Source organism: Felis catus, chromosome D3 (assembly GCF_018350175.1).
Source record: "Felis catus isolate Fca126 chromosome D3, F.catus_Fca126_mat1.0, whole genome shotgun sequence".
Lineage (NCBI taxonomy): Eukaryota > Metazoa > Chordata > Mammalia > Carnivora > Felidae > Felis > Felis catus.
In genome coordinates, this window is record NC_058379.1 from 67214411 (window position 1) to 67227558 (window position 13148).

The 13148-nt window shown below is 40.8% G+C and overlaps 1 protein-coding gene across 2 annotated transcripts in view; it reads right to left on the bottom strand.

Annotated features, from left to right (window-relative positions):
• Nucleotides 1–13148, bottom strand: part of SKOR2 (SKI family transcriptional corepressor 2) — a 44662-nt gene that overhangs the window by 21480 nt on the left and 10034 nt on the right. For both annotated transcript variants that reach the window (XM_023241965.2, XM_045042225.1), the window contains exons 5-6: nt 5181–5246; nt 4703–4801 (exon numbers count right to left, since the gene is read on the bottom strand). In XM_023241965.2, the coding sequence (XP_023097733.2) occupies nt 4703–4801; nt 5181–5246 (165 nt within the window). The remainder of the gene's footprint in view (nt 1–4702; nt 4802–5180; nt 5247–13148) is intronic.

Genomic DNA, 13148 nt, shown 5'->3' on the forward strand with positions numbered 1-13148 from the left:
ATGATGACGTAGTCAAAATCTACTACTGAAATATTTCATGAAGCCCCAGTCACTGGGCCTTCCCTGCCATAACTCACTGGTCTTTCCATCAGTTCTCTTAAGTGCCATGAATTTGTCACATGCAAATCCAAGGACTCAACTTATGAGCCCTCACTAATCTCCTTTGTACAACAGTTTTCGGTTTCCCAATCTCATCCTTCATTGTCAGTTTTAATCTCTTTGAATATAACACCAAACTGTGTATCAGTCGTTTACTGAGAGTATATCATGTGCCCACAATATGTCAGGTGCTGCGAGGCCAGCAACAGAACATTTTCCTGAACCTATTGACAATGCCATGGGGTAGAAGGTGGCAGCAGGTGTGAAACAATCAAAAAGAAATCAACAAAAACACCCACAGGGCTAGAAATAAACATAGTAGGATGTCAGCAAAGAGTGCCTACTGCAAGACTATGAAGGCTTCCTGGAGGTGGTGGCTTGAAGTGAGTCCTAAATGATTAGGAATGTTTAGGCGAGGGGAGGCATTCCAGACTAGAGAAACATAGTCCGCAGAGGTCGAAAGCAAGAGGGCAGAGTGATCTGTAGGGTAACTGGAGCTCAGCAAGGAGGAGAGTGGAGGTGAGACTGGAGAGGCTTGGTGGGCCAATTACGGAGCGTTTTAAGGGTCGGTCAGGAGTTAAATTAGATACAACATGATCAACAGTAGGGAATCACTACAGCTTCTTGGGTGGAAGATTTGGAGCCAGAGGCACAATTTGGGCGAGACTGGGCTAAAGGCAGCGACCAGAAAGGGCTGGAGAGAGGAAGGGAGGAGACGCCCCAGGGCACCCCGCTGCGGGGGCACAGAGGGAGAGAGGTGTGAGGGCCCTTGTCCATCAGTTGCCTCATCCAGCAACTTTTTAGCTGGTCCTCAGTTCAGGCCTGGGCTCCTCCTCCTCCTCATTTCCTCCTCCTCCTGATCTTTACCTTTACCCTCTCCAAGCCCTGGATCCATTCCCGTGGTCCTTGTTAGCCCTCAGAACCCCAACAAGAAGGCTAAGAGAAACTCAGCAATTTGGACCCATGTTAGAAATGCTTCTCTAGGGGCGCCTGGGTGGCGCAGTCGGTTAAGCGTCCGACTTCAGCCAGGTCACGATCTCGCGGTCCGGGAGTTCGAGCCCCGCGTCGGGCTCTGGGCTGATGGCTCAGAGCCTGGAGCCTGTTTCTGATTCTGTGTCTCCCTCTCTCTCTGCCCCTCCCCCGTTCATGCTCTGTCTCTCTCTGTCCCAAAAATAAATAAACGTTGAAAAAAAAAATTAAAAAAAAAAAGAAATGCTTCTCTAGAGCTCAGTGCTAACAATCTCCTCTTCCTCTTCCTGCATCCTTTCCACCACCGTCCTCACAGCTGATGGTACCAAGCATATATGTTGAGCTGGGATGTGACAGCCCTTCACACTGGTCCTCTCATTTACTCCTTGCTTCCTCCTACAAGACAGGAATTACCTAGCCCATTTGACAGTTTCCAAGGTCCTACAACCAGGAAGTGGCCGAGCCCCACAGTGAACTCAGGCCTGACAGCTTAGCCTAGGTCTGCAGTGTTCTAAGTGAACCAGGCTTTAAGTGTCACGACTGAGGGTCCACTTCCTAGGAAAAGGGTCTGTGAAATTCTGGCTGGGATTCCTCTCTGCTTCCTCCTGATGTGGCTTCACAGAGTTCCATCTTCCCCTTTCCATCTCAGCAAATCTAAATCTGCCTGCCAGCCTCATGGCCTCTCACATTTAGTTAACGAGCACATAATGTGCATTTGCTATTTTCATCCGTGTGAAATTAACTGCCTCTTTGCGGTATGTCTAAACCACGCATCATTCACACTTGGGCACATGCATGCCACTTCCTTGGTCAATGGAGTACGCTGCAGATAAAAAACAGGAAAAAAGTTTTGTTGTTGTTTAATTGAAGTGTTTCGTACGTGTGGCAATCACAAAGGATTAACTTTAATTCAAAAAGATGAATGACAGATCTGAATCAAAATGGGCCAGTTATACTATAACATTCTAACCTTTTTTTTTAATGCTAATTTATTTTTGAGAGAGAGTTGGGGGGGTAGAGAGAGGGGGGACAGAGGATCCAAAGCAGGCACTGTGTTGACAATAGCAAGCCGGATGTCACGGTCAAACTCACAAACCATGAGATCACGACCTGAGCCGAAGTCGAACACTTAACCAACTGGGCCACCTAGGCACCCTTTCTAACTTCTTTTTAGCAGAAACATGTGCATATTCTATGGGAGAGCAGTTAAAAAGGAAAATGTATCAATTATTATCAATTATTTAATTCTCTAAAATGATTAATTAACTTTTATTAAGGAGATTAATTAGGGAGTTAGGTGGGTACTTTATAGGGAGTTAGGTGGGTACTTTAGGGTTCAATGATACTTTGACCCACCCTGCTGGATCTAAATTTAAGATTTCAGAGATATGTTTTCAATGTTTCTCTTTTTTTCAAAGCTATAATGTCACGACGATCCCAACACACTGTCAAAAGCTATGGGCCAGTTTGCTAGTATACAGAGAGGAAGACAAACCGTAAGAGACTTTTGAATACAGAGAACAAACTGAGGGTTGCTGTTGGGGTGTTGGCTAGGGGGATGAGCATTAAGGAGGGCCCTTGAAACCCGTGGCACTGTTGGTAGGAATGCAAACTGGTGCAGCCACTCTGGAAGACAGTATGGAGGTTCCTCAAAAAATTAAAAATAGATCTACGCTGTAACCCAGCAATAGCACTGCTAGGAATTTACCCAAGGGATACAGGAGTGGTGATGCACAGGGGCACTTGTACCCCAATGTTTATAGCGGCACTTTCAACAATAGCCAAATTATGGAAAGAGCCTAAATGTCCATCAACTGATGAATGGATAAAGAAATTGTGGTTTATATACACAATGGAATACTAAGTGCCAATGAGAAAGAATGAAATCTGGCCTTTTGTAGCAACGTGGATGGAACTGGAGAGAGAGTGTTATGCTAAGTGAAATAAGTCACACAGAGAAAGGCAGATACCATATGTTTTCACTCTTATGTGGATCCTGAGAAACTTAACAGAAGACCATGGGGGAGGGGAAGGAAAAAAAATGGTTAGAGAGGGAGGGAGCCAAACCATAAGAGACTCTTAAAAACTGAGAAGAACTGAGGGTTGATGGGGAGTGGGAGGGAGGGGGGTGGGTGATGGGTATCGAAGAGGGCATCTTTTGGGATGAGCACTGGGTGTTGTACGGAAACCAATTGGACAATAAATTTCATATTAAAAAAAAAAAAGGAGGGCCCTTGATGGGATGAGCACTGCGTGTTATATGTAAGTGATGAATCACTAAATTCTACTCCTGAAATCACTATTACACTATGTTAACTAAACATGGATTTAAATAATAATTTTTAAAAAGCTATCCGCCATTCTCTTCCCTTCCGTCTTACTTGAGGCCTCAGCAAACATTCCTGAAACTGAAAACACTAAAGCGCCCGAGCTCCTCCCCTCTGGGTACCGAGAGATCACAAACTTGACACACCCTATTTCTCCTCCTGGTTAGAGCTCTCTTCCATCACACATCTGCCTTGTTTGTATCCCTGCTAGAGGTGTGGTGCAACCCAGTCTGACCTGTGCAGGAACCCAGTACTCTGCAAAGCTGCTACCCGAGAAGGCACGTCTTTTAGTTGTGCTGATGATTACATTTGAGAAACCCTGGGGAATGCAGACCTTCACGCTCCTATTATTAAAATTGTCACAAGGACCGAAAAAGCTTCTCCCGGAGGCTGGTCTGTGGCCCTAGCACAGGAATTGCCAACATGAGTTTTGTGATTACCAGATTAATAACAAGGGGCATGCCGACATTTTAAAAAAGAGTCCCAGAAATACCTCATCTTAAATTTACAGAATTCAAAATACAAACTTAACATACTATTTTCTTTCCCACTTTTCTTTCTCTGGAGAGAGGAATATGACTAAATGAAACTCTAAAATGCTTGAAACAACACCGCTGTGATGTATTTGTCCAAACGTAACTCAGGCCAAGGCTGGTGAATTTTAGAAGTCTGGACACCTAGCATCAAGTCTTTCTGAAATTCTAGGCCTCTGGGAACAGAACTGATAGTTTTTATGCTACATTATCTGCCACCAAATTTGGAATAGAATTTTAACATTAAATGTGGATGGAGAATCCAAAACTACTAAAATTATACTAATCTGAATCAATAAAATAAATATGTGTACGTTGAATTGTTAAATCGTAAATCTTCATATTTATATATATTTCAAGCACCAGAAAGCACTCCAGCTCTGAAAATAAAAATTATTTTGTTTTTCCTACCTTGGAGAATAAAAATACCCAATATCTTTTGTTCTAAGATATATAACCTAAAATATCAAAGTATTTAAATACGTCTACGTATTTAATGATATATTTGCATATATATTTTAAAATATACATAACACATACAGATACACATTTATCAATACAATAAACACCTAAGGATTCTTGTAAGAAATTTTATCTGTGAGCTGATTCAAAGCATAAATAACAGGCTACAATTTCCAAATATTTGGACAGAGGCCACAGGAAGAGCCTGTGGCACTTTATATAAGCACATCAGACTCAGAAGCCTATTTTTAAGCATAATAATAGAAACATCATCAACTATCATAATGTAAGAAAATAAAAGTGATTTCTTACTGAATACTGGGAAAGACGTATTTCCTTTTAACACTTGGAATTCTTGTTCTAGTCGTCTCCGTAAATCTATTTGTTCAAATAAAACCTTCTGAAGTTCTTCTAATAAAGAAAACAGTAGAGTCATTTTACTAATCTTTACAAACAACTCTCCAGAGAACTGTTATACATGGCAATTTATTATTAGAAGACAAAATATTTTACCAGTTTAAAAAGTGTTGCATAGACATAGGATAGATTTTGTGCAGAAATCCATGAATATAAATCAATGTAATATATTATTTTAAAGTATTATATTACAGTGTCATGTATTGATTGATATGTATGCATTAATCTCAATTATATCCACCCAATGGTCCATATATTATTCATATGTTGCTTGTCAAGCTTAAAATATGGTGTAGAACAAAAATATCCTCCTATTATCTCCACGGTCTTTCGAAGCTAAGAGAAGTTCTACAGAATTAAAACTTTTCTTTACCTTTCCCCATATTTTCGACATCCTTTTTGAGTGAATGAGGTGAATTTGTTTCTTGTGTGTGTTCACCTTTAAAAAGAAGAGAACGAATATTGGTTTTGTGCAGGCTATTTTCTGAAAGTTTTTCTTTTCATTTTCTTTTCACATCTATGAAGAAGCGTAGTGGGTATGACTGGAAGGTGGAAGTCCCCAGAAGCAAATGTTGTCCTCATTTACTCGCGTACAATTCCCCTGAGGCACAGCGGCAGCTACAGGAAGCAAGGGTGCAGTCAACCTAGCCTGAAATGGCGGCCCCGTGAAAGCAGGTTCCGGAAGTTAGCCCCCTCCCAGGCCCCACCACTATCCATCTTCTACAACAAAGGTACTTGTTAAATGGGCAAAAGAGGAGGTTGAACAGTTAACATATCCAGAAGAATTCAGATCAGTTCCTCTCCTTCCAGAAGTGAAGGAGCCTAGGGTCAACCAGAAGGCCCCGAGGCTGAGGAAGCAGAAACCTCCTACCTTCTTGGGTCACCAAAATTTGGGATAGTTAGAAAGAAACAGACTTTTGTTGCCCTTGGGAGCGAATTTATAAGCCTGGAATAATTTCCTGATAACTGATAGGTATTTTTTTTTAAATCAACCTAAAACAGAGGTGTGAAATGTTATCTTATGTTGTTTTGTAATATTCACATGCTTGCTGATAGTTTCAGAACTACTTGTCTTCAGCCAATAAAAACTAGATTGTAGATAAAGGTTAGGTGTTATTCTCTCCTATTTTGTTTATGTGCTAACTAGAATGATGGCAAGCTAGGAAAATGTCCTTATCTACAGTCATAAATTGGATCTATGTAATCTACAAAACATAAATAAACCAAAGAAATCCAATCACTTAGCTAACCAGAATCTATTGTTCCAATTTCAACTTGCTATCTGCAACTATCCACATAATGTAACTAAGCTTTCCATTTTCATGTACAGACAGTATAGACAAAGGTGCTCTCAGGTTTCATGGATCCCCTCACCCCTTGACCCCCTTCTGGGTTAGCTCCTTCCTCTGCACCCATGGTGCTGTTTGCTTACTCATTTTCCACACTCACCAGGCAGCGTGCTCCTTGGAGGTAGGGGCTCTGTGTTTCCTGCACGGCCAGTGCTTAGCAGAATGCTGGATACATAATAGGTATTCAAGAAAGTGTTTTCAGTTGTCACTGAAAGGAACTCCAGGAGCTCATAAATTCTAAACTATAGCGTGGGCCCGAATGCAGCATTTCAATTCTCTCCTCACTATTTATTCATTTCCCTTCTTCAGCAAGAAATAGAATATAATGGCCCTAGGCACTTGTAGGAATACTGGGAGATTTCATCGTCAAGGTAAAAGTTCCCACAAAGAGGGAAACAGAATTTCTCCACAAAGCAGTGGCCTACAGTATCAAGGACAGACAGGAAAATACTTAGCGTGATATTATAAATGGATGGGGATTCTGCATGGGTCATCTCCCGATGACCATTGGGAGTAAGTATTTGCAGGAATGAGTGGATGCATATATGTGTGCGTATATATGCAAATATTCCTGCACATGTGCATAGTGATGAAAAGATGCTTGCCCTGGATCCCCATTATAAGGACAATAATATCTTAGGCATCCCTGAGTTCCTTAACGACAGGTATTTTCTCTACTGTCTAGATCATATCTGCACAACCTCATTCCCACTTTCATCTTGGACATGACCTCTCTCCATAGGCTTTCAACATTAAGACCTTGGCTTTCTTCAGGGGCGCCTGGGTGGCTCAGTCGGTTGGGCATCCGACTTTGGCTCAGGTCATGATCTCACGGTTGCTGGGTTCAAGCCTCGCGTCGGGCTCTGTGCTGACGGCTCAGAGCCTGGAGCCTGCTTCCGATTCTGCGTGTCCCTCTCTCTCTCTCTCTCTGCCCCTCCCCAACTCGTGCTCTGTTTCTGTCTCCAAAATAAATAAATCTAAAAAAAATTTTTTTTAAAGACCTTGGCTTTCGTCATACAGAATAATGAAAATATCTGTGAAGCATTTTAAACATGCACCTTAATCTAATTCCTGCAAAATACTACTATCTAAAAGAAGAGTAACATGAAGGCTGATGAGAAATCATAAATATAGAAACCAAGAGTAATGGTATTTTGAAATGAAACAAAATGCATATTACATGCAGTGTTACCTCTGTCTCCTCCAGTCTCAAATCAGTCAAATGCATAGCTGTTTCACACTCACATACAATGTTGAGTCTGAACAAGAGAAGAAACAAGCACGCCCATCCCTCTGTATCCATCTGCAGGGCAGAGTGACATTTCACCATCCTGCCACTGTCCCAACTACTAGGGAGCATGGTTTAATGGAGATTGTTCGTGTCTGAACAGGCAACTCTAGAAGTCATGTCCTTATCACACTATAGACCTTTTTGATTCATTAGTGTATTGTGTGGCCCGTTTATCTTGCATTACATTTCAGTGAGATAATTAAATTGAAAAATTACAAGGGGATATGTAAAAATGCAGGTCTTGCAACTTCACAATTTGGAGGTTTACATAGGAGTGAAACCATTAAACAAATGGCTAGCAAATAGAAAGCACGTCAACAACAAACAAATGTGATAATATTAATAATAAGCTTTTCTTTTCATTAGCTTTGTGCAGGTTTTATTAATACTTTACATGGGGGTCTATTTCAGATAGATGCTTTGCTGCAACTTCTCGGTAAAACCTGCCAATTTGGAGCTTGGATGATTCAAATGTCTCACTTATAAAGGTTTTTTTTTTTTTTTTTAAATGGTTAAATGTTAGGTAAATAAAGAGCACAGACGTTTCAGCTGCCTTTTGTGTATCTTTTACTGGACCGTTGCCTTTTGTATATTACTAATCTGTGAAACCAGATTGTTAATGGTGGTTAAAAATGACCTCTGGGAGCCTGGATATGTTTGTTCACTATTACTGCTAATGTTTTCCATCTGGTTTAAAAAAAAAAAAGGCAGTCTAATACTAGATTAAATAAATGAGATTTAGTTGACAATAAGCTTCCGATTTTTATAAATATTCCATTAGGTTAGATGCATTTTACTTTTCCAAAATTAATGAATAGGTTTGGAGACATCCAAAAATTAAAATGTTTACTTTCCTTCCCACTGTATTTCCCCCTAAAAAAAAAAGTTACGAAAAGGCAGAGGGAGACCTTAATTTTCCTTTGGAGTTATAGGAAGGAAAATTATAATATGGAAGGAACATCTTTCTTGGAGGCCAGGCCTAAAATATATCTTAAATCAGACTGTAAAAGAAAACAGTCAGGTGGCTTAAAGTTGGAGAGTAATGGATAATCAGGATATAAAATGCATCCAGTGAACTGATATGACCAGAAGCTGCTGCTCAGGGACATGTCTACACCAGGATTCCACAAGTACATGTTCAAGGAACCAGGTTGCTGTGACCTGCCTCGCTGCCCATGAATCCTGCCTGCCCTGGAGGGGAGGGGCAACATAGAGCCACATCAGGGAAACTACATCCCTGAGGGCAGTGAAGCCCAGAGAGCCTGGGGTTATTTGGTTCCTGCTCCCGTGGTCTCTCCAGGGTCCTCGGGCACCAGGAGGACCCACATTCCAGGTGAAAGTTCCATTCATAGCACCTCCTTTCACAGCACAAGTAGTCACGGTAATTACTTTCTCTTAAATATCATGGCACACCTCTGCTCAAGAACCGTGCCATGGCTCCTGATGTCTACATTGCACAATCCACTCTAAGTTCCTCCCCCGTCGCCTCCAGGTTCTCCCACTCAGCTGAGCCAAGCTTTCTCTGTCAGTAAGCACAAACCTTTTACTCTAATCGGGCCCTTATTCCTCATGTTGGCTGGCTTTGCCTTATGTTTTCGCTCTTGCTTCAGGTGCCCCTGCCCATCCACCCACAATGAGAATGCCACCCAAGTGCCTACTCTTCCGTAACGCCTTTCCCGACCTCTGCAAACGCTGCTGATCCAAGGGCTGAAGTTCCAAGTCCCTACTGTCTTCACTCTGCCACCTGACGTCCTGGGGTTTCAACTCTGCAAGTCTGGTCTTCCCCAGCTAGAAAATCTGCTTTCTGAGGGGAGAGAGACCCTACCCAACAGGTAACCCCATCACCTCTACCTTCAGGAGGGTGAAATACATCCCGCAAACACCGTTTGCTCTTAATTTAATTCAATCTGGTTTGTGAAAGAAATACAAAGTAATGTCACTTTAAATCCTCAGTCATCATCATTTTAAGCACTAACTCATTCCTATGAATGAAAAAGCACATGTTGATCCATTTGGCTCTCTGAAGACGTGCTCTATATTTTCAGTTTACTGGGGAAGTTTGCGATATTTCAATTTTTGTTCCTATCTGACATTTTGAAAATTTCTTGCGGAGCTAAAACCATAGAACTGAGTTTTAACCGGGACATGAAAATATTAATGTAAAAGTCTTCCATGATCTCCAAGAGCCAAAATACCTTACATTTTTAGAGCTCATTTAATTTTAGGAGTCAAACAAGTAGGTCAGATGACCTGTTCTATTGGTGGTCACGGGATGATAGGACAAAAAGCTGATTAAATAGGTAATTACTCTTCTCAAGCTAAACTTGAATCCAAAAAACAAGATCATTCAAATATTTTGTACAAATATGTACAAATGTGTGTACATACAGGGTACAAAATGAAATGGCTGACCTTTGGATGAAGAGTGAAAACGCTGACATTCACATCCTTCTATGGAAATATATTCTCTCTCTTTTCGTTGTCCCCTCAGTGTTCAACTCCCTGGAGCCTGCAACCAGCATTCGGAGGCTCTGCCCCACGAAGCAGCCCCAGGGGCTGGCAAGTTGCTTATCGCTAAAAGGGCCTCTCTGTTCCTTTGGGACTGTTGACAACACTTGATGAAAAACATTTGGAGAAAATGCTTCCATTATGGAAAGAAAGAATGTTATTTAATTGCACACTCAAGGATGAAATGTGGTCGAAACTATTTTGGTTTGTGGCTGTGCCTCAACAGAAGACACGCGTGCCTTTTAACGTCTGGATAAAGAGTGAAGATTTCAGTCAAATGCCCAGATGCTTCTATAGTTGTCGGGTGGGGGTCTCAAGGAGCAGACCTTGGAAGAGAAGTAGTGAGTGCAGATTATAGTTGCACTGTATTCTCACACCCACGGGGCCGGCCTGACGGTCTGCTCTCTGCCTCCCGACAGCCTCAGCCCAGGGCCTAGACTTCTGTTGAACAGACTCCATTTATACATGTTTAACTCTGAATTGTAATAATTAACCTTAGTTTTATAACCTGGTTTTGATTTAGATTTCCAGGGATTTTTTTATTTTCTCTTTCTCTAACAACTTGTCTTAGAGGTACAATTCGGATGGGGTCAAAGACAGTCGACATAAGCGAACACACGTAGTACCTTTAATAATTACCAAAAGGTAGCACAACATATGGTTTAGAGAAGTTTTTAAGAACACTTTGCATTAGGGGCGCCTGGGTGGCGCAGTCGGTTAAGCGTCCGACTTCAGTCAGGTCACGATCTCGCGGTCCATGAGTTCGAGCCCCGTGTCAGGCTCTGGGCTGATGGCTCAGAGCCTGGAGTCTGTTTCCGATTCTGTGTCTCCCTCTCTCTCTGCCCCTCCCCCGTTCATGCTCTGTCTCTCTCTGTCCCAAAAATAAATAAACGTTGGAAAAAAAAAAAAAAAGAACACTTTGCATTAGGGCATTAAAAACTCAATTACACAGAAAACAAGGTTAAATAATTTTCTCCTCGGTCAGTAGTACACGGACTTCTGCTAATTTCTTGGTGTTAAATTCTACATTTAATTCTTCCCCCGTGACGTGTGGCACTTCAGTGAGGTCACAGAACAGAAGAGAGAATAAAGTCAATACCACTGGAGAGGGTGTGCTACAGAATGAACTAACTAAATATTAACTCCATTAGTGAAAGAAAAAAAAAAAGAAGGAGTAAAGGCAAGATTAATACAGGGGAAATTATAGCAAACTAAGAGTTACAGCAAACTTTATACTGCATGATCAGAATGTATTGTGAGGTTGCATACGCATTGCTTCTCGAATGAGTATATCTTGAGTTCACTTAGAATTCTCTGGAGTTTTAGAACTTGTGCTTTCAATTAATGCTATTTGTTTTCTGGAGAATTTTTCACTGTCTTCCTTTATCTCTTAAATTTCATAGAAATTTTAAAAAATCATTCATAAGAAGGGACATTTTTTAGAAATAAAAAGAAACTGACAGCTGAAATATGGAAATAATTTAATTTTGAATACATACATTGAAAGATCCCAGAATTCATTGTTTGTAAAAACTGCAGCAGTAATTTAGAGGTGGGAGGTTTTGTCAAATTTTACAGGTGGATAAACCGAGGCACAAAGCAGTTAAAGTGTTTACCTAAAGTCACCTAGTGAGAGAATTAAAACTCAGATCTACTGGTTGTGGATTTTAGAATACGTCCTCTTCTTCTTTTCCTTTTTTTTTTTTTTTAAATCATAAGCATGTTCTAAGATTGAATGGAATAATAAATCAGAGTGCCTCATTCGCTATATATTCATGAGAAGTGTAACTGCTTCTTACTATTCTCAGAAATCTGTCCATAGCATATTAAGTACACTAGAGAATCATACCAGTGAAAATCAAATTGATTTTAAAACTCCTATACATATAACAAGATGCAGCCACGCTCAGACTCCAATGGTGCCGGCGTTTCCACAATGAAATGTATTGAAATCAGGGATGACTCTACTTGCGTGATTTCCTTGACCTGCCAAAGCTTTGAGCTGTCTCACCAGCTTGCCCCACTGCATTCAATTTCAAATCACTTAACTTCACTAAAGTTATTCAAAATGGATATGCAAAACCTCACTCTGGGATTGCAAGCAAAATGCTGTCATTTATATTTTTCAGTAGGTGATATTTTGACCAAACTACCAACCCCCTAAACTATATTGCTGGGCTTTAAGCCATGGGTCTAATTTAAAAGACACCTATGGATAAAAGGCTTCCGAGGAATTTTGGCTGCTTAAAAACTTCATGTTTGGTCCTTCGAATTACACAGAAGTACAAGATCTGCTGTGTGTAAGCTTAAATATCATTAGCAGGGAGGTTCTTTAAAAAATCACTTAAAGATACCATCTTTAAAATTCCTAAAAAGAACCAGTTACTAATAAGGCTGAAAGGTTGAAGGAAAGCTGCATTTAATTAAAGTGATAACCTAAAAAAATAAACTGGAACTAAGTAGGTTGCTAAACTGAATTTGTATCAGGGAACAGTTGAAGCAAGTATCCAGATTTTAAAGATATGGCTATCTCCTTACTTGTTTTGAGAAAGGACACAGAAATCTCTTGATAGACTACATTCGTAACTGCCACAGGAGTGAAAAATTCACATCAAAATCAAAGATCGCATCCTGACTTATTCGGTAGTTTGAAGAGACATTTTATTCTTCTATGTTCTACTGCGTACGTGCTGAAATAAAATACCGGTACTTTCCAATGATAACGATTGAATTAAACACTGGCTAACGGAACACCTGGCTCCATACACCTTATCCGACGGTATGTGGTGCAGACCGCTGTTACAGTATTCATATGCTTTACAGTTTACCTATCCCTTCCTCTTGATTGGAAGCAACTTGAGGGCACAGACTGGTATGGATTCCATCTCCGAATCCCCAGAGCCTAGCAAAGTATCTAGCACACAGTAGGCATTTGAAAATATTTGTGGCGTAATCGAGTAAATAAGCAATGAAAATCAACAGTGGTTAGAGGGGTAGATGTGGAAGTTAACAGTTGTTCCACGGGAAGAAATATCTCCAGTACCAGTCAGGGTGTACTGGGTAAAGCTTTCTACTGCTGTCACTCCAAAGCAGTTAATCACAGGCCTTCATCATCTCATTGGCTCTTCGGAGTTTTGACACTTTGCTAAACGGAAGGGATTCTTGGAGTCTGACCATAAGTAAATACATTAAT